Genomic DNA, 20,754 nt, shown 5'->3' on the forward strand with positions numbered 1-20,754 from the left:
CTAATATATTCATAGGACCTGTACATAAACTTAAGACACCAATTTTGTCTCTCCGCCAGCTCCAAGCAACCAAAAATTTATACTTTGACTTATCTTTATTTATTTTTGCCTCTGAAGCAAGAGAAAACTCTTCAAGTGTCCTGAGGGCCTCTGTCTGACTTTTATCGTCAGCTACATATAACATCATGTCATCTGAATACTGAGATACCTTTAAACACTCCCCTGATGTTTGTTCTAATCATATCTGCCAAGGGCTCTGCATACAGCACATAAAGCAAAGCAGATAAGGGACATCCTTGGCAGAGACCCCTGTCTGCTAAGGTTACCGTTTACCATTACCCTGCAATTTATGTTATTTTACATAATTTTTATCCACTTCATAAAGTTTGACCCAAAACCAAAACGTTCCAGTGTTCTTACTAACAGGGATGGTCTCCTCTGTCAAAGGCTTATTGCTGATCTAGACTCACACATTGCTGACATGTTTCTGTCTTCTATGTAGGCCAGAATGTCTCTGAGTAGCTGAATGTTCCAAGCAATTTTCCTTCCCTTAACCCCACTTGTTTGATCTTTCCCTGTAATGAATGACATGGCCCTGGATAAAGGCTTAGTGAGGACTTTACTCAGAATTTTATAATCCACATGTAACATTGTTAAAGGTCAATAGTTAGCCAGTGATGTTGGGTCATCTTTTTTGAAGAGCAAGGTTACAACTCCCTCGTGCATACTCCTATTCATTTTGCCACTCCTGTATATTTCATTGTGTATTTCTAATAAGTGATGCCCTATTAAATCCCAAAAGGATATTTAGAAATCTTTTGTGAGTCCATCAATGCCTGGTACCTTTTTATCTTTCATTGTTTTTAAAGCTGCATAGAGGTTCCTCTATCGTTGAGTCTCCATCCAATTCTTGTTGTATCTCTATGAATTTATTCCCTTTTTTGATATCAATATTCTCAGTTTGGAAAAGCTTACCACAGTGTTGCAGCGCCATCTCCAACATGTCCTCTCTATCCTCACATAATTTACCATTTTCTTTCTTTAATCTCTGTATTAGCTTCCTTCTCTCTTGTGAGCGTAGTGTTTTAAAGAAATATGCAGAACATTTCTCATCTTCCTCATATTTTTCCCTCTGTATTTTAAAGGTAAAGCCATGTGCTCTCTGCTCAAACATTTCCTGTTGATTCCTCTGTAACACAGTTAGGTTGTCTCTGTCTATCATTGATCCAAAAGTGTTATATAGGGCATACACATTCTGAGTCTCTTTCTGTAATTCATACAATGATTTAAACTGATTTTGAGATTGTTGTATTCTATTTGAGTCATCCCACCAATCTATGGCAGAGTGGTATAATCCCTTTAATTCTACACATCTGCCAAAGAAATCCCTGAAATCTCTTTTAAAGTCTTGGTCTTTCATTAATACTTCATTATTAAGTTTCCCATACCCCTTCCCATATATTAGTGTTTTTAGTTCTATTGTCACAGAGGGGAACTGTGGTCTGAGTAGAACACAGGAGATCCTTGAGCTGATATTACTTTTGTACAGTGTGGGATGACAACATAATCTATTCGACTCCTGACCCCTCTGCTATTCTCCCATGTGTAAATCTTTCTGACAAGGACTTGAGTGGCAGCACATTGTTCACTGTATCTAGTGAAGTGTTGAAATCACTGGCAATGTATGCAATTGTTAGTCATGAAACAGGTGTCAAGAGAATTCAAGAGCTCCCTGCGGGCTGCTGGTTCAGTGTGAGCATAAATGTTAATTATTCTTATCTGCATCTGTTTCCAACTCAAATCAACCACTAGAGCTCTACCCTGAACAGGTGAGAAGCTGCCTTGTATTTTTATGTTATTTCTATTCCCACATAATAGCCCTACACCAGTTGAGTGAACCCCTCCCACACTCCACTGAGAATCCCCCTTTCTCCACTCTTTGGTAAATGTAGTTGTCAGTCTCATTTCTTAAGTTAACTTCTTGGAGTAAACATACTGCAAAATTGAGTGTAGCCATTAAAAGCTATTATGAATTGAAAAGGAGAGGATGTAGCTATGTTCTTGACAAAAAGAGAAAAAGTTTCAGAACCACTGTCTGTATCTCATCTTCTCACATATCGGACCAGTCCAGGGCCTGCTTCTCCAAATCTGGGGGAGGTGTTTTCTTAAAGGGAGAACAGGAGAATAAGTTATGAAAAGGGTTAGCTCTTTTGTTATTCTCCTCGTCTGAGGCCTCCTGGCTGTGAAGGGGTACCGGGCGGGATGGCCAAACTGGTTGTGGATTGTTGGAAGACCACCTCGGTGGGCTCGGCTTCCTCTTGTAGGGGGGCATAGTGGTTACCTGAGGGCATTTGCAAAGATGTTGAGGCTTGCGGTGAGGTGACTGGGCTGAGCAATAAGATGCTGTCAGATCATCATCACTGACTGACAGTTTACGTCCTCGAGAGGGAGTGTGGGTTCACATTCATTTGAGCATGACTGACTGAATCTGAGTTGTGCTTAAGTATTTATGAGGATTAATCGATAACGGAACTGGAACTGTCTCTGCTTTTGTTTTATCAATTGATGCATATCAGTAATCATATTTGGAAAGTGAGCCTGAATATTTGTTTTAGACTCACATATACTTTAATGCTTTCTTCCACACGTCATCAGGGGAGAGCGTGAATGCAGTCCCCCACTACCAGACATTTTGCAGTTGAGATTCCCACATTTGGGGAATTCACAGAGGTCAGCACAACCTAGAGTGCAATGGCTGAGCCTCACCCCGGGTGAACCACCTTCTTGATCGTGGAATCTCCCCTGCCAGGTAAGTATGATTTCTACATGTCTCTTTCATGCACGCACCATGCTGACTGATGGTGCTGAGAAGCTACAAACTAACAAAACCAGACACTACAGGGGCAATTCAACAAAGACTCAATCACTTTGCACAGAGGCTGACAATTTATTTGAAAATGAATGCTTATATTTCCCATCATGCAATGCTGTATTCCCACAGTAAAAGCTAAGATGAAATGAAACACACAATGTTTTATCTACATTTAAAATTCAGAGAAAAGAATAAAAACTCACAAAGCAGATAATACATCAATGCATTTTTCTCACAGTTCAACCACTTCCTGTTTTTTTGTTGACTGGTGAGCAACTGACATCCGTGCTACTGCCACCTATTGCTCTGGAGTGTGAACAACGCTGTTTCTTCAACATACTTGTCTACATGTCTCTGAGTGTAACTCACTGCAAGAAGAAATGATTTAGGTAATAACAGAAACTGAAGCGCTCACAGTACATTTGCCTTTCTTGTGATCTGTCAGGGGAGAGCAGACTGGGAAGCAACAGCAGCAGAAATTCTACACAGTGAGCTGTCACCTCTGGAGAATGAGCTGGAGTTATAACCAGACTGAAAAGAAAAATGTTTTCATATTTTTGTCAGATTTGTAAGGGACTGTGAACACAGCACGTCTTTTTCTCCTCACTTAGCATTTTAGACCATTTTTACACCCATGCATGTCAACACTTTGCTGCCTCATGTCTTTAAACAGGGGTTAGAGACAGAGCAGACAAATCAACTGGAACTGACATCAGTGTGTTAACAAGTGCACAACTCATGTAAATACAGATATGAGTAACATGTATGATAGTGCTAAACAATAAGCAATGTGTATCTCTATAACTGATGTACGCCATATTAAACAATTCGTAGTTAATTTTGTTAGACATCAGAGGGGGGGCGCACCATTCCTGGAGCTGCTGCAATACCAGGTCGATGCGTGGAGTGGACGGAGCAAGCTCCTGTTCCATCTCCCTGCTCCAAAAATCAATTTAATACATGGTCCCCGGGTAGGGGACGTATCAGATATTAAACTGATAAGAACAGATACTACACTTGATCTTAGCCAAAAGGCTGAGAAGTGACACCACACACTGTCGGAGGAAACGGCCTCCTTCTCCGTAACGTCAGTATCAGTGGTGGGTTGGGACCGGTTGGGACCTGAAATACAATTTTCGGGACATCATCTAAAACAGGAACAACATACACCCAAGATAATGTATCACTGCTGCGGTTCTGTCGCGGTGTTTATAATAAAGTGTCTTTACAAATGCGCCTTCATCTAGACTTCCTAGACACGTGGTGTGCTTTCATCCAATCAGCAGCAGATATCACTTGAGAAACAAAACTCCTTTTACATCACAGTAGGGTACATATGATGCCTGTCTCTTTAAACGTGTGTATGAAAGTTAACAATTCAGCTTAATGAGGTGTAAGGGACCTGTGTGTTTGAGGGAAATCATGTTTTTACGCCTCAGTGCTCAGGTCACAGCAGCTGCTCCAGCGGTCTCCAGTGGTCCCCAGCCTTTCTGCTCACAGAATTCACAGTCCGTATTCAACATTTCTAAATATTTTCCTGCTCAAGAGTGAAGATTTTAGCATTAAGTTTTAGCATAAGAGAATTTTAGCTCGCTGCCAGCATTGGTCTGGCTAACCTGGCTAACCTGTAGCTTAGTTAACCACCTTGCAAGAGTGAAACAGCCCAAAATAGCTGCCAACACATTGGCTTCTTAATCATTATTATCTGGATCGTTAAAGCGACATTCTGTCTAAAGAGTGTGAAGTTAGTGAGTAAAAATGAACTTACTAACATTTAGGGTGAGGGTTAGTGACAAACAGCAGCAGGACACATAATTACCAAACATAACTGGGTAAGCTTTTACACAATGCTAACATGCTAGCGACATGGACATTAACTGTGAAATATTTGCATAAACCAAACATAAAGGAGCATTTCCACCCGGTGAAAACATTTATCAATTAACCGTCTGTTACTGTGACAACTTAACTGAAGTCTAGGTCAGCATAGCTGGCATTTCTTATAATCAAATCTAGTTTTAATTTTTTTTATTTTACAGAATCGGAATCTAACAAGAAAATATTTTAAAGGGATTCAACCAATCAATCTCTTTATTATTATCATCTCTTCTTCTTCTTCTTCTTCTTATTATTATTTAAACTGGAAAAACATTGAGGGCAGAGCTCTCATTTACAATAAACATGAGAGAAAAGAACACCAATTAAAACAAACATTTAAGTACAATTAATAAATAAGGTAACAACTAAATCAATTACAACAGGTCCAAACAGAAGTTAAAAGAGGATTTTAACAAACACTTTTATTTTTGAAGTGCTTTCGTGAGCTCCAGGTGGATGGTGCACAGAAGCAAAGGCAGGTCTTCCAAGCTCAGTATGAACTCAAGCCACCATGAGCATAAGCCAGTCATTAGTCCAGGTGTAATGTGGTCCAGTGGACAAAACCAGCGTGGAAGTAATATGTGAAGGCAGCTTTTCAGTAAGGGCCTCGTAAATAAACAAATATGTATGCAAATCGCCCCTCTCAGAGAGAGAGCCACTCAACCTTTTTGCACAGGATGCATGTTATAAGATTATGAGTGTTCTAAATATCACCAGTAATGAACCCGAGAGCAGAGTAATGGACAGCATCAGCATCATGACTCTTTTCATATTGGTGCCACTTTTTGTGGTGATGATGAGATTATTAAAATGAATAATTTTTGGCTTATCCTCTTCAAAGAATATTTATATTTTGTCTCCACACCCACTGGAACCATGTATACAGGAAACCTAATTCAGTCAACAATATGTGACAAGAAATGTTAATACAGAGTTTAATACATTTTGCAGTCTAAAATGGTGAGAGATTTTATTTCATTTATATCAGTAGGTTCTACTGTAGCTTGGTTCTTTATAAATGTGGTTAGAAGACTAAAGATAAACCCCTCAGATTAATTTTCTCTGATTCCAAGTGAGGTGTTGAAAATATTAAAATGTTTCAAAAAACGATTGAAAAATTTCTTCAATATGGTTAATCTAGTCGAACACACAAGCACAGAATGAGGCAGCTTATACACGCTTTCTGAACTGAGACGTCAGCTCACTGTGGTTGTGTTTACAGTGTGTTTGTGTTTCTCGGTATATACATGTGAATACACACTTCCTGTTTGACACGTTTTACCAGGTGTGTCACAACACGAATACCGACTGACTCAACCTATGCTACTTTCATTTTGTGATAGTGTGTCTGCAGATACACAGGTGAGTGTTCGTTGGGTGGTGGGTAATGAGTTAACTGAGAGGGATTTATGTGTGCTTGCTCTATAGTTTTCTTCCCCCAAGTATGTGTGTGTGTGTGTGTGTGTGTGGTGTGTGTGAGATCACGTAATGCGTAGTGTATGTTTGCTCAGTAATCTCTGGCTGAACCTGTCTGATAGGTGTGGGCTGGCTGGCACTGACTTGCGCAGGTATGAAGAGAAATCCAGCACAGTCCTGAGCTTAGGTCCTGAGAGAAGAGAGGAACTCCAGCACCTCAGTGTCGGGCACTCTCTGATTTCACAGAGGGGGGAAACAAAGACACCAACACCTGTGAAAACGGTGGAAGAGGAAACCTTGGGACGAGAAAAGGCTGTTGTGGAGGGAAAAGGACAGAGTGGAGAATGCGTCAGAATGTGAAATAAACTGGAAGAGATTCTTCTTCAGTGGTTTGACCAATGGGTCTGGGATTCTAATGTGGCATTTCAGGCTCTGGCATGTACAAGATGTTGCTGTGTTTCTCAGCATCACACTATATATTTGTGACCTAGGTAAGCATTTCCAACACATCTTTATAATTTGGTCTGTCTCCAGAGATCTGACTGATTTGGCTGTTGTGTTTGAGAGCATTCCTACATGGCAATGTGCATTTGTTCAGGACTGAATACAGAGAACTGAGAATATGGCAGGAGTGGAAACTCACAGCATTTTCTCAGGTTCTGTTTCTTAACTTGGATACCTGGGCTAAGAATATCATCACAGTCCTGCACACATAGCTGTGTCCTAGAGCACACACAAATTCCCAATACACTTGAGAAAATTTGAATCCCCAAGAAATTAAAAAGGAACTGAGAAGGAGCAGTAAGGAAACATTAGAGCTGTGATTGGCTGATGAATTACCAAGGCTCTGAAGAACATTTATTTAATGCAGTCTTTCACACAGAAACCATGGTAAGAATTTTGATGTATATGTAATGGAGGTTTGTTGCATAATCATTATTTGAACTGTGATGTCTGAATAAAAGAACAGGCACTTTTTCCCACACCATCTTATTTCTTCGTCAGCACTGGTATTCTCAGGTGGAATTCTTTCCCAGTGTTTCATTAAGCAAACACACCACCAGCAGAACCAGATCCCCCACTGAAACTCCTGTGAAAATATTTGATGAGGGGGGCAGCCAGAACAGTCGAGCCTAATGCTCAACTACAGTCAAATTGGTACTTCTCAGCTTGTTTGACAAGTTTCATTCCTCCAGCAAGCAGCCTGTAATGTAAAAGAGCAGCACATTTGTGACTGCACATGGAATTAGCTGGTCATGAGTCACAGTGTTTGCAGCAACAGTGACTAGCTGCGTCATGGTAAAATATTTTCTTTTTATAGAGCTCTATTGTGTCGTACACTGAAATGTTTCAGCTGTAATTATGGTCATACCCAGATGAAGGTAGAACATTAGCTAAAAGTGCGAAAGGTAAAGGTGTTTATCATAGTGTGTGCAATATCTACTTACAGTAATATAGCCTTTTTAAATGCTGCATTCATGTCTATTTACGTCTGCACACCTCTGTAAGAATTCATCTATGGCACTGAAATGTTACTCACAGTGAATCTAAAATCTCTGTCTTCTGTCTTCTCATCCTTTTCACTTTGGAAGCCGGAGCCATCTCCATCCATTCTCCCCAGAGGAGCCTCACTAGGTCGGTGCAGGAAGATGTGTTTTTCTCAGTGGATGTTTCCTGCAATGGGATCCCCACCATACAATGGACCTTTATGTCAGGTGTGGTGAGTCGCACCATAGGGACCTGGCAGCCTGGGGTGTACACTAACATAACAGTGGATTACAGCAGCAGAGTACAGTCTTACAACAATGGCTCTATCGGCCTGTCAGACCTGCGGCTGCAGGATGCTGGATTCTACGTGGTCACTGTTACAGAAACAGCAGGAAGCAGCAAGGATTCTGGGTTTGTCCTGAAGGTGAACGGTGAGTTGGATCTGGGCTTCTGTGTAGGTTCATCCTAAGGCAAATTGATGAGTGTTAGATTTTTAAAAAAATCTCATCTAACTATGGTTTCTTTTACACTAACAGCCTAGAGTCATAGGTTTAAGGAAAGTAGCACTGCTTACTCTAACACTCTTATACCTGCTGCCTACTTCAAGCAACAGCAAATCAGAATAGAATAAACACAGCAGGAACAAACTAAATAAAGCTAATTTTTTTTTTTTTTTTACCAAGGAATGATTTTGTAAGCATTGATGGCTCTAGTACAAACATGAAATAACTACAAGTCTTAAAGGTCCACTATTTTACACCTTCCCTGACTTTAATTTAAAGATTTAATATTCATAATAAAATATATTTGTGGTTTTAAATACAAATAAGGCTCTAGAAACAACAGGTTGGTGAGCCAATCAGAAGACAGGCTCTGAGCCAGCTCAATTTAAGGCTCAGTTTCTGGGCTGTGTGCATTTCTCTGTCTTGCTTTGATACTTTCACAGTATTACAGAAGCTAGACCTGCTTTATGATCAACACAGACAAGGAAATCTCACTTTTTACAATATGGGACCTTAAAGCTCCACTTTGGCAGTCTGACTGCAGGTGTGCACGGTGTGCTGTCAGGGTGTAAAACTGTATCTGTTGATATTAAAAGCAGGCTTGTGAGCAGAAAGTTGCTGGTTTGATCCCCTGGACTGGCAAGACAACTCTGTCCATTAAAGTGCAAAAGCAGCATTTGCCCCTCCCACTTACCACCACATGACCAAGGCACCATTATGACCTGACACAAAATCTTTGTGTTAAAAGGATGGCACATGAAAATAGTTACATGTTCTGTTAACAAATCTAATGTGAGAATGTATTTATGTAAGGGTGTATTATTTCTTACCATACTTAACACTGAATCATAGCAATTGCCTTCCTGCAGCTGTGTTACCTTACCTCTGCACACAAGGCGTCTCATTATTAACATATTTGTTGTGTGGTAACATCTTTGGAAAGTAGTCTGTGCACGAGGTGATTCTGTGTGAAGTGAATATGATTTGGCTCCTGTGTCTCTGTCCTCCAGAGGTGCTGTATGAGGACCTTCAGTACCTGTCTGTCTCTGCCTTGGCACTGGCCTGTTTGGCCCTCCTTCTCATGCTTGCTGTGTGGCTCCTAGACAAGGCCTACAGGAAGATAGTGGCCTGGAGACGCAGGAAACAGATGCCAGGTAAATAAGTAAACTTTATGAACGAGGTTATCAGTTTGTATGAAACACCTTCATGATGAACTTCGCACTGAGCGTCAAACTTATCAAAAGATGAGCTTCCCTTCCCTACTGAATGGGGGGGGGGGGTTTACAGTAGCTACTTTTCTATATAATAGATAAATAATTTTAAACAAGGATATTACACACGGGATCATAATAAAAACACATTTTACATGAACTTGTATGAGAGGGTTGTTTGCACTGCAGTTGATAGTTTACTCAGTCTCTTTTTCTTACTGGTGCATTATTGTGTGAAATGTATGCATATGGTTAGGTGGGTGTGAATGTGGGCTGAAGTTATGTGTTCTGTGTAAGTATGGGTGTGTTTTGAGTACAAAGGTCTGCAAAGTTCTATTGTAGCTCTGTTACACCTGTATGTTGTATTCATGTTAGTTTCTGTATTGACAAAGTTTAATTCCTCCTCTATGCAGAAAACGATGCAACAGAGCTGCAGCCTCTTTGATGGATGTCTGGCTGTGCTCTGTACCTGACATGAAAACACTCCAGAGGCTGTTCATCAAACGTGTCAGTTCTGCAAGACACTGACTGTTTTTTAAAATCAAGGTGTTGTGTACATAAATGAAATGAATGTTGTTTTTTTTGTGTGATGGGAAGATGGCATATCAATTATGAAAAACTGTATCATGTTTACGCCTTATATTGAATACACATGCAGTTACTGTTCACTGTTGATGTCACTGGATTGAATGTAAATAGATCAATCATGCCATTGGAAAAATACAAACTGTATTTATTGTATAAGCAAATGAAACGTGTGGGTTTTTTTTTGTTTAACTTGTGGCTTCTTCACAACCATCATCCAAACTTGAATCAGGCTTTGGAAAAACACTGAGTTATAGGTAGTCTGTATCAGACTTCAGATGCAGATCACTTTACAGGGTGATTTTTTTTTAAGTAAAATGAATAAGACTATTACTTTTTTTTAAAAAGTGTGTAATATACTACAGCTACAACTTCACACATGGTTCATTCTTAAAACAGATGAATCAGACTAAGAAGAAAGGTTTTGCAAAGGGCTCAAATCAGAGAACACAGAGACTCGCTCCTCTCAGTGTTAGAGCTTTATTCTTATGATGACGTGACAAAACAACACTAATACATACTGATAGGCTTTTCATTTTTTATCAAATCGTTTGACGTATACTGTACAAACACTCCACACCTTCCGTGATCAAAAACAAAGCAGGGAATAAACAAGTCCATGAGTTGGCTGAGTGTAGGGGAAGGAAAAGTCTCATTTTTAAAAATGTTGCCTGTATCATGGCTGCAAATGTGTTTCTACCCCCTTCAGATTTTGTGGCTGACTTGATGTGTGAGTTGTTGGTTGTCCACTTGTGCAGACAGAGGCTTTTGTCTAAGGACAGGGGGTCAGTGCAGCCATGAGGAGCTCCATCTTGTAGACGAAGTTTCGTCCCTCCATCTTGCTCCAGTGGACCTCTTTGTTGGGTCCTCTGAGGTGGCTCCACTTGGCATCCTGGATGACGTCGCTCTTCGGCAGCTCTTTGGTCTGACTGCGGGGGAACTGGACCAAGACTTTACACCCGCTCTCTGGGCCATTACGCACTTTAGAGACAGACAGATAAACACATTATCACTCAATTAGTGACTAAACTCTGTGTATGTTAATACAACCATTTAAGGTTAGAGGTCTTGTAGCAACCTGTCTCTTTGATCTTTAGTGATTTTGTACTCCTCTCAAAGTTTGCACAACCACCGGAGACAGGGTGTGGCCTCGGTGTTATTAGCTCTACACAGGTTACAATAAAGAATGACAGCAATAGCCCAATAATTCAAAATGCAACAGGTCTTATCTTTGGTGCATTGCATTCTGGTCACTTGGGTTGAATAGTGGGTTGCAATTCTTATGACTCTTTCTCTGTGACTGAGTGTAGGAGGGAGCCCTTGTTTGACACAAAAACCTAATGAGACTGATTATTTTGTTCTCAAGCTAGTTGCTCTGGATATCTGGCATGAAGCTGACTGAGAAAAAACACACCAGAATGGCAACGATAAAGCTTCTCAAATGGCTGATTTTTACAAGTTTAATAACTGATTTTCCCTAAGATTTTATGAATGCAGAAGAGGATTTCCTACTTGGATCTTTTTAATACATATGATCATACTTTCTTTATGAATTTACGACAGCACTATTGTAGCAGCACTTAAATACAATACTATAAAAAAAACAGAGAAATGTTTCAGCATTTTCACCTCAGGACCAACCTCCCCCGTCTCACCTGAGATGGCGTACTCTCCATTGGGAGAGGCTACGGTGACAGCGGAGGCGTTTCCGATGCTCTCCACCGGGCCCAGGCCTACGTGGTTACTGAAGCTCAGGACATGCCAGCCCATCACTTTGGCCAGCTGCTGAACCGCATGCACCTGATGCTGCGACATCTGTAGTAACACAAAACGGACACAGGCAGCCATACACATGACTTTAAAAAGAGACAAGAAAAATTTCAAAACAACAACAACCAAACCAAATGCTCCAGAGTTTCATATACAACAGGTCTGCAGCCATACACACTGCTGCAAGTAACTAAACCATCCTCCACCAACTATGTGGGAAGGCCGCTGTGATACCTGTGAGAGAAGGAAGTCCTGCAGCTCCTGCTCCTGGTGTGACAGTGTGATGACACGTCCATCTCTGTGCACCACTCTGATCTGCTCGACGCCGATGTTCAGCTGCAGCTGGATTGACCTTAACACACAAAACATGTTAAATCTTATCATCTTATTTGAAAATGGTCATCCATGTCACTCAAGTAGAATAAGACCAAATACAAAATGAGGGAATAAAAATAAAAACAAACATATCCATCTCATAAAAACAGAGAACTTGTGGTATTTTGTTTTGTGTGCTTTGCCGCCATGTAAGACATGTAAGTCACTACTTCTAATTTCATGACTGGATTAAATTAAAACTGAAGGCAAAGTTGAAACTATGCGTGTATAACATGCTGAGAAACATGGAAGGCCTCCAACTATATTTCATAGCTTTCAACTCACATAATTTGAATAGGTTAGTAAAGAGCTGGCAGACACACACACACAACAGCAACACATTAACAGGTTATCTCCCATATTATGGCTCTCTCTGCGCTCTGGTTCTTCCCTCTTCTCCTGCCTCCTTCCTCTCCTCCACTTACTTGCAGATCTGCTCGTAGCCCTGAGAGGTGATGAGCACCTTGACGCTGGACTCATACACATCGTTGATATTGGACCAGTGAGCCTGGATCTGGGGGTCTTCAATTCGGCTGGCCAGGCTGTCGATGGTCCGCGCTGTCCTGGTGACCAAAGATGCAAACGTTAATACTGCTGAATTGTGAAGCACAATGATACAGAGTACAGTTCTTTATTGGGCATTATACAGCCCACAAAGAAAGTGTCTTTGACAGTGTTAAAGATATCACTGGAAACCAGTATGGATGATAAGGTCTAAGAATTATTTAAGATTTAAGATGGATGGATGGACTAACAGACCCATACCTAATATATTTAAAGCCCATGTATTTTATCTAAGATCAGAGTTCCTGAGAGATTTTTCAGCCCATTTTTGCTAAAACCACATCAATTTTTTTTTTATAACTAACATTCCTGCTTATGTTAAGATAGAAAAAATACTTTCTAGTATTTTTGGAAGGCATTTTAAGACGTTTCAAGATCTGCAGATACTCTCTTCATGTGTTTATAAATGCATTTCTCTCAGATCAAACTATGATGAACAAAGACAAAGTAAGCCACCTGTTGGCCAAATGTACCAAATATTAACTATTTGCAAGACCTCCAGGTACTTCCATTGTAAACTGTGACTGATAATAAATCCATCACCTGCCTGGGTTTGCATACAGTATTTCCAGCGCTCAAACGTGTTCCTGAAATCTTATTCAGAGAGACACTCAATCTCTTTCCACATAGTTTCTGCCTTTTCACAGAAATAAGTGCACAACAGTCCCCACCTGTCTTCCACATCTCCAGCATGTGTCATTGTCCTTTAGCTTTAGTTCAGTTCAGTTCAGTTTTTTTAATTATCTTGGGTGCAAGGCCTGGTGGAAAGCACAATACAAACATAAAAGAATAGATGGTAAAACTAAAGTTACCTGCTTCGTAGGAAGATGTGTTTGGCCTGTTTGATGATCTTCTCCAGCAGTCCCTCACTCTGCTGCAAGCTGGAGATTTCAGCTTTGTCGTAGGCCAGCGGCCCCGCCAGGCGCAGGCGCTTGTGGCCAAACGGGGCACTAGCAGGATGTGGCATCACCACAGAGCTCAGCTGCTGCTTGTGGAACTGTAACAGAAACAAAGTTGTTCAATGCAGTGAGCATCAGTAAAATTAAACCATTCTGAATGAAGTCTCTCTCTCTCTGATATTATATATATATATATATATATATATATATATATATATATGTATATGTGTGTGTGTGTGTGTGTGTGTGTGTTTATGTTTATGTATAGATATATATACACACACACACACACACACACACACACACACACACACACACACACACACACACACACACACACACACACACACACACACACACACAGGTGCTGGTCATATAATTAGAATATCATGAAAAAGTTGATTTATATCAGTAATTCCATTCAAAAAGTGAAAGTATAATGTATACATTCATTCCACACAGACTGATATATTTCAAGTGTTTATTTCTTTTAATTTTGATGATTATAACTGACAACTAATGAAAACCACAAATTCAGTATCTCAGAAAATTAGAATATTGTGAAAAGGTTCAATATTGAAGACACCTGGTGCCACACTCTAATCAGCTAATTAACTCAAAACACCTGCAAAGGCCTTTAAATGGTCTCTCAGTCTAGTTCTGTAGCTACACAATCATGGGGAAGACGGCTGACCTGACAGTTGTCCAAAAGACGACCACTGACACCTTGCACAAGGAGGGCAAGACACAAAAGGTCATTGCTAAAGAGGCTGGCTGTTCACGAGGCTCTGTGTCCAAGCACATTAATAGAGAGGCGAAGGGAAGGAAAAGATGTGGTAGAAAAAAGTGTACAAGCAATAGGGATAACCGCACCCTGGAGAGGATTGTGAAACAAAACCCATTCAAAAATGTGGGGGAGATTCACAAAGAGTGGACTGCAGCTGGAGTCAGCGCTTCAAGAACCACCACGCACAGACGTATGCAAGACATGGGTTTCAGCTGTCGCACTCCTTGTGTCAAGCCACTCTTGAACAAGAGACAGCGTCAGAAGCGTCTCGCCTGGGCTAAAGACAAAAAGGACTGGACTGCTGCTGAGTGGTCCAAAGTTATGTTCTCTGATGAAAGTAAATTTGGCATTTCCTTTGGAAATCAAGGTCCCAGAGTCTGGAGGAAGAGAGGAGAGGCACAGAATCCATGTTGTTTGAGGTCCAGTGTAAAGTTTCCACAGTCAGTGACGGTTTGGGGTGCCATGTCATCTGCTGGTGTTGGTCTACTGTGTTTTCTGAGGTCCAAGGTCAACGCAGCCGTCTACCAAGAAGTTTTAGAGCACTTCATGCTTCCTGCTGCTGACCAACTTTATGGAGATGCAGATTTCATTTTCCAATAGGACTTGGCACCTGCACACAGTGCCAAAGCTACCAGTACCTGGTTTAAGGACCATGGTATCCCTGTTCTTAATTGGCCAGCAAACTCGCCTGACCTTAGCCCCATAGAAAATCTATGGGATATTGTGAAGAGGAAGATGCGATACGCCAGACCCAACAATGCAGAAGAGCTGAAGGCCACTATCAGAGCAACCTGGGCTCTCATAACACCTGAGCAGTGCCACAGACTGATCGACTCCATGCCACGCCGCATTGCTGCAGTAATTCAGGCAAAAGGAGCCCCAACTAAGTATTGAGTGCTGTACATGCTCATACTTTTCATGTTCATACTTTTCAGTTGGCCAACATTTCTAAAAATCCTTTTTTTGTATTGGTCTTAATGAATATTCTAATTTTCTGAGATATTGAATTTGGGATTTTCATTAGTTGTCAGTTATAATCATCAAAATCAAAAGAAATAAACATTTGAAATATATCAGTCTGTGTGTAATGAATGAATATAATATACAAGTTTCACTTTTTGAATGGAATTACTGAAATAAATCAACTTTTTCATGATATTCTAATTATATGACCAGCACCTGTGTATATATATATATATATATTTGGGGTGGTATTTATCCTGGTTCAGATTGGTTGCAGGATGTCTGCAGACAGAGCAGTAGTAACTGACAGATAACTCTGCTTTGATGTGACTGTAAACCATATTTTCCATGTGGGACAATAAAGACTGAACTGAAATAAAACTGTATTCCATTAGACCCATATTTATATTATTTACAGATTCATTATAGAAGGATAGCACAGAAAATGTAAACTCAAATCATACCAATGATTTTGATATTTAAATATAATTCAGAATCTACAATCATTTTTTCTTTCCTCTATGACTATAATTTTATGTTGTGAAAAAGACACAAACTGGTTGTAAATGTTTCCAGCTGAGCTTAGTGACCTTAGTTAAACAATATAGCCCGACTGACACAGGAATTACAGGAAGCTCCAGGAAGGGTCCTAGTTGTTCTACACTTATTCCATTGAAGAATTATGCTGTGAGACTTTATACAGACAGGTTTCTGTCCAATCAATTGAACTGACCTCAGTTGGACTCCAATCAAGGTGTAGAAAAATGATGAAGAGAAAGGGAAGGCACCTGAGCTAAATTTCAAGTGTCACAGCAAAGGGTCTGAAAACTTCTGTCAGTGTGACGTTTCAGTTTTTCCTTTTTAATAAATTTGCCTGTTTTTGCCTTGTCATTATGGGGTACTGAGTGTAGTATGATTAGGTATTTTTTTACATTTCTGCATAAGGCTGAAATTTAACAGAATGTGAAAAGTGTGAAGTGAAAGGGTCTGAAAACTTTCTGAATGCACTGTATATGCTGAGACTGCAGTTACTGCAGCGAGGTGCTGATTCTACAGGACAGTAGCTTCAGAAGAGATTGAGAGAGACATCACACAGCGTCTCACCTCTCTCATCATTTGATGCAGATTGTGTTCCAGTACGTAAAGGTGGTCATCGGGTTTGGGTTTCTCTGGAGACGCCCGATGGTTCTTCTTCTCTCCTGTAGAGTGGCACAGTGAGATGGACAGCTGCAGACCTATAAAGGGAATCACAGGAACAAACAGCGTATGAGTGTGTTAGTTTTACGCCTCCACACACCGAACAAAAATAAAAACTGACTCCTGAGCTCAGTTGATTGATGATTTACAGTGTTTCATCAGTTAACAACGTTTTGAGTAAATAAAATGTAAATAAGGCAGAATATCTGTATCAGGTGAGCTATTAAACTTTGGATGACCTATACCTGTTCAAACAGCTGTTTTTATCCCTTTATCTTTCTTTAGTGTTTCTATGTTCATCACATACACGTCATTTGCCCACTTTTAAAAGTATGATACTAATGTAAAACTATAAGAAAATAGCACGGGTGGTGCCTGTGGCGATCAAACCGACTACTGCTGGCAGTGGTTGTATTTAGCTACGGTGTAGAAGTATAAAAAGCCACAAACTGACACACAGTCTGTGTACTTTATATACAACAAGTATAGATCTTGCCGTGATTTTGTCCAACAAAAGGTTTTCCATCTCTGACGGTGTCAGAGGTGTTCTGACCTGGGAAGGGCTGCGAGATGATCTGATTCTTCACAACAATGTGAGGGATCTGGGATTTAATCTGGACCGCTTCCCTGGACAGCTGGGCGAAGATCTCCTTACAGAGCAAAACGTTCTGAGCTGCCTCCAGCTTCACATGCCACAGCTGGGTTCCTGGTCAGAGAGGAAAAGAGAGATCAGATGAGAGTGATGGGAAGAAATGAAAGATGATAGAAAAAGGTGGAACATGGAGGAAGGTAGAACAGGGAAATTTCAAAGATGTGATACATTTACTACTTGTACAGACAGAGATTCAGGTCCCAGATGTCTATCAGAACAGAATATATGGAGTGTCCTGTCTTTGTGTATTGAAACATACCAGCTTTGGTTTTTTGTGGTCTCCTGAACAGGTTGACTGTTCCCAGATCACCAATGTCTGGAGCTTGCTTCTGTATGGACACCTGAAGACATGAACAGTACTCAACTATCAAAACGAAATGTTTTCAAAATCTTCAAAAAACACACAGGTGATTACAGGTGACAGCAGCTAAAAAAAAAATACAATGAGAAAATAATAGAGTTCACCAAATTATTTGTACATAAATAACTCTAATATTCTCCGGTGCCTCAAAAACTGTATTTTAATGGAATGTGCCATCATGGAGAGACACGTTCATCGATCTTTTGTTTACTTCTCACCTTGATATAAGCAGATCCTTCCAAATCACTGGGGATCTGCACATCAAGGGGGCAGTAGTCCTCTGGGATTTTTTTGTCCAGATCAATGTCTGTGTTCTTGATCACCTCAAACGTGCCGTGATGAGGAAAAAGGGAACCTGCATTGGTAAGTAGTCAAAACACATTAGTTTGGAGTGAGACTACAAGTGAAAGTGTCCTTGTCTTACTTACTTACTGTAGAACACAGACAGACAGCAAAAGCCTCTAAAGCCTTTTACAGGCTTGTCTGAGTAAACATTAGAAGCCTCATTACCTGCACTGCGGTAGCTGAGGTCTCCCAGGATCTTGTCTCCCACTTTGCGTAGTTTCCACTGTGAGCGGAGTCGCAGGAGTTCAGAGTTGAAGTCCCTCTGCCTCCTGTTCTCCTGGTTCTCTGCTACTGACTTGGTGAGCTTCTCCGCTCCCTTCAGGAGGAGCTGTGCTGCTGTGGCCAGTGATTTCTTTTTACTGATCAGCTGGAACACCTGGGGGGTCTGCACAAAGGCAATAAAATGCTGTTATGGATGGATAAAATGTGTATCAAACTGCACAAATCATTTTGAGTAATATAAACCAAAGACGATTACCATATTGGAACATTTCATTAAAGCTATCTGTAAGATATTTATTCAGTGTTGCCCCTCCTGTAGATGCTGACAGTGATGTTCTTTAGCAGTTTACCTTGGCGGCCGTTGGATCCTGAGACACTGGGTCTAAGGCCATGTACTTCTTCTCCTTCACCACGCTGAGCACATCATAGAGTACACACATCTCTGTCAGGGCACTGCGCAGGTTGTTACGCACTGAGTCCCAGGGCCAAAGAGATGGCTGAAACTTCACTGTGCCTGTGTAAAGAAACCACTAATCAGATTTTATTTCAATAGAGAAAACAGAATCCATATGACTCCTATAAAGAGTACATTTTGTTTTGAATCAGACCATCCAACTGTCCTCTATACCATCTGCTACCACTACTGGTAACAGGAAGGTGTTGCAGAAAAGGGGGTCAGTAACAACTGTAAACTCAAGTCTCTTTATCTCTACTGTATGTTTTTAATATGTTTATTTTTTGTCATAACAGGTTCTCACTTGATCTTAATGAGAAAGTCCTCAACTTTCTGGTTATCACCTTTTTTAACTATTTGTAAGTTTTGCTATTGCTAGATAGCCAGCGTTAGCATTAATAGCTGTCTTGCCAAGAGTTTCAGCCACTGTTGTGTTTACAAGACAAGAGGTTTCAACATGAGATCTTCGAGGCAGACTGGATGCTACAGCTGCCAGCTGTTTTGCATGCTAACCTCAGTAGCAGTGGTAGAAAGAAGCAAAACAAGAGTTAACATTAGCTTTGCTTTCCACTACTGCAGACCGCTCTCGGTGTGTAAAAGAATTAAGTGTGATGCTGATCTAGCAACATTTCTCCTAGTCTTTAAAATAAACAGCTGTTAATGCTAATGTTGGCTATGTAGTAATAACAAAACTTACAAATAGCTCCTTTAAAGAATTAGCAGCAGTTTCTATGGGAAAAGTTGTGCTGCTTGTTTCTTGCATTAGTAAAGGGCAGGATCATTACAGCTTGGTTCAAGCTTACACTGTAGAAAATACTAGCTGAAATACCACCATCTATAATGCAATTCAAGTCTTAAAATATAATGTTCTACTTTTATGTAATTGAAAATAATAGAATCCCCTGAAATTGCTTGTTGTTTACCTTGCAATCAACCAAATTTGCTGATTTTCTCCATCTGAAAAGACATTTCTCTAAGTTCCATTAAGTCCTGAAATGTGGGATCTGTAGGAACCTTGACAAAAAGACCTGTGCTCAGTAATAATAGTTATATACCTGCACTTAGCTAAGCAGCAGCACTCTAGCATATCAGTGATGGATCAGTCATAGCTGGTGTCAGTCAGATTCACAGAATCTAACTCTGACTCTAAATCCTTCAAGCTTTCTCTTGACCATACGTAACCTTCTTCTTCTTCTGGCTCCTGCTTGCCCCATTCACGGTCCCTCGGCTCGCCGTCGACCCCATCCTCCTCAGAGTCAGATCCCTGGCTGAAGTCAATTCTTTGTGCCAACTTTGCTAAGTTCTGGGACATGGACAGAGGTGGGACGTATGTCTCTGTCCCATCTAGGGCCACTTCCTGCACCTGCTTCTCACAGGAAGACTCGATGCTGACCCTCACTGCTGGACCACCAGACATGATGACAAGGCTGAGATGAGGAGGACAAGCAGAGGAATTCAATCATCAGACTGTTTGAGACGCTGTGGAGCTCAAAGGAGTCCAGCCAAGAAGATCTCTGCAACCTAACCTCTAGAATGACACTTTTTTTGAATAAGACTAGACCAAACATATGTATTTTACATAACATCAGAGGTCTGGAACAATGGTTCTCGAGATTCTCCAGCCTGTTTTTGCTAAATTGAGGTACAAAAACATGTTATATCCCAGCTGACTACGACTGACTAGAAAAAAAACAGTCTTTATATTGACTATTATACTAGTATATACTGACTTTTATTTAAAAAATGACTGCACTAGCTGTCTTTGATTGTATTTAGCTGCCTCTAGCTAGCCAGACCAGCTATCATTGGCCCCTTGCTAATCGCGCAGGATAAACAAAGACAGCCGGAGCTCGAAAGAAATGTAATTATGACACCATAATATTTTATTCGTGCAATTCTTACCACTTTAATTCACCAGAGTCCCGAATATAATAGATTATTCAGTGGAGTTGTGGCTAAATACGGTTCATTCTTCGCTCCCTCCACAGGAATACACGGACGCTGCTGTCCCCCTGAACAGTGCAGGAACATCGTTCCGGATCGTATGTTCCGGACCTATGCATGCCGTCGATGCTCTCACACCACTTACCCTCTTCCACTACCTGATATATCCGATCACCGAGTACAATTTTCCAAAATTCCGAAATCAAGTTTGTTTAATCAATCGCTTTTCCAAACCAGCATAGCAGCCGTAGCAACTCACAACACTGGA

At 40.7% G+C, this 20,754-nt stretch overlaps 2 protein-coding genes and 2 non-coding genes across 4 annotated transcripts; 1 reads left to right on the plus strand and 3 right to left on the minus strand.

Moving 5' to 3' along the window:
- Positions 1-2,652: 2,652 nt before the first annotated feature.
- LOC139632483 (U1 spliceosomal RNA) lies at positions 2,653-2,817 on the minus strand. The gene has a single exon (XR_011693568.1). It is a non-coding gene; the product is annotated as a U1 spliceosomal RNA (small nuclear RNA).
- Positions 2,818-3,728: 911 nt separating this feature from the next.
- LOC139632484 (U2 spliceosomal RNA) lies at positions 3,729-3,919 on the minus strand. Its single transcript, XR_011693569.1, has one exon. It is a non-coding gene; the product is annotated as a U2 spliceosomal RNA (small nuclear RNA).
- A 2,066-nt stretch (positions 3,920-5,985) lies between these two features.
- Positions 5,986-10,115, plus strand: LOC139631519 (V-set and transmembrane domain-containing protein 5). Its single transcript, XM_071495737.1, has 5 exons — positions 5,986-6,112; positions 6,289-6,657; positions 7,759-8,085; positions 9,168-9,311; positions 9,782-10,115. Exons 2-5 carry the CDS (start codon positions 6,582-6,584, stop codon positions 9,811-9,813), a joined length of 579 nt encoding a protein of 192 aa, XP_071351838.1. The 5' UTR covers positions 5,986-6,112; positions 6,289-6,581; the 3' UTR covers positions 9,814-10,115.
- Positions 10,116-10,419: 304 nt separating this feature from the next.
- On the minus strand, positions 10,420-20,604 carry med17 (mediator complex subunit 17). The gene is made up of 13 exons (XM_071495734.1): positions 20,445-20,604; positions 19,725-19,969; positions 18,439-18,602; positions 18,032-18,251; positions 17,740-17,876; positions 17,420-17,501; positions 17,062-17,214; positions 16,416-16,546; positions 13,475-13,659; positions 12,524-12,661; positions 11,958-12,075; positions 11,609-11,768; positions 10,420-10,934 (listed from the first exon to the last, which is right to left on the minus strand). The coding sequence occupies exons 2-13, from the start codon at positions 19,957-19,959 to the stop codon at positions 10,726-10,728; spliced, it is 1,932 nt and encodes a 643-aa protein (XP_071351835.1). The 5' UTR covers positions 19,960-19,969; positions 20,445-20,604; the 3' UTR covers positions 10,420-10,725.
- Between the last annotated feature and the right edge of the window lie 150 nt (positions 20,605-20,754).

This window comes from Trachinotus anak, unplaced genomic scaffold, assembly GCF_046630095.1.
Source record: "Trachinotus anak isolate AG129_WGS33_773 ecotype Australia unplaced genomic scaffold, CSIRO_AGI_Tana_v1 ptg000014l, whole genome shotgun sequence".
NCBI classification, from domain to species: Eukaryota; Metazoa; Chordata; class Actinopteri; order Carangiformes; family Carangidae; genus Trachinotus; species Trachinotus anak.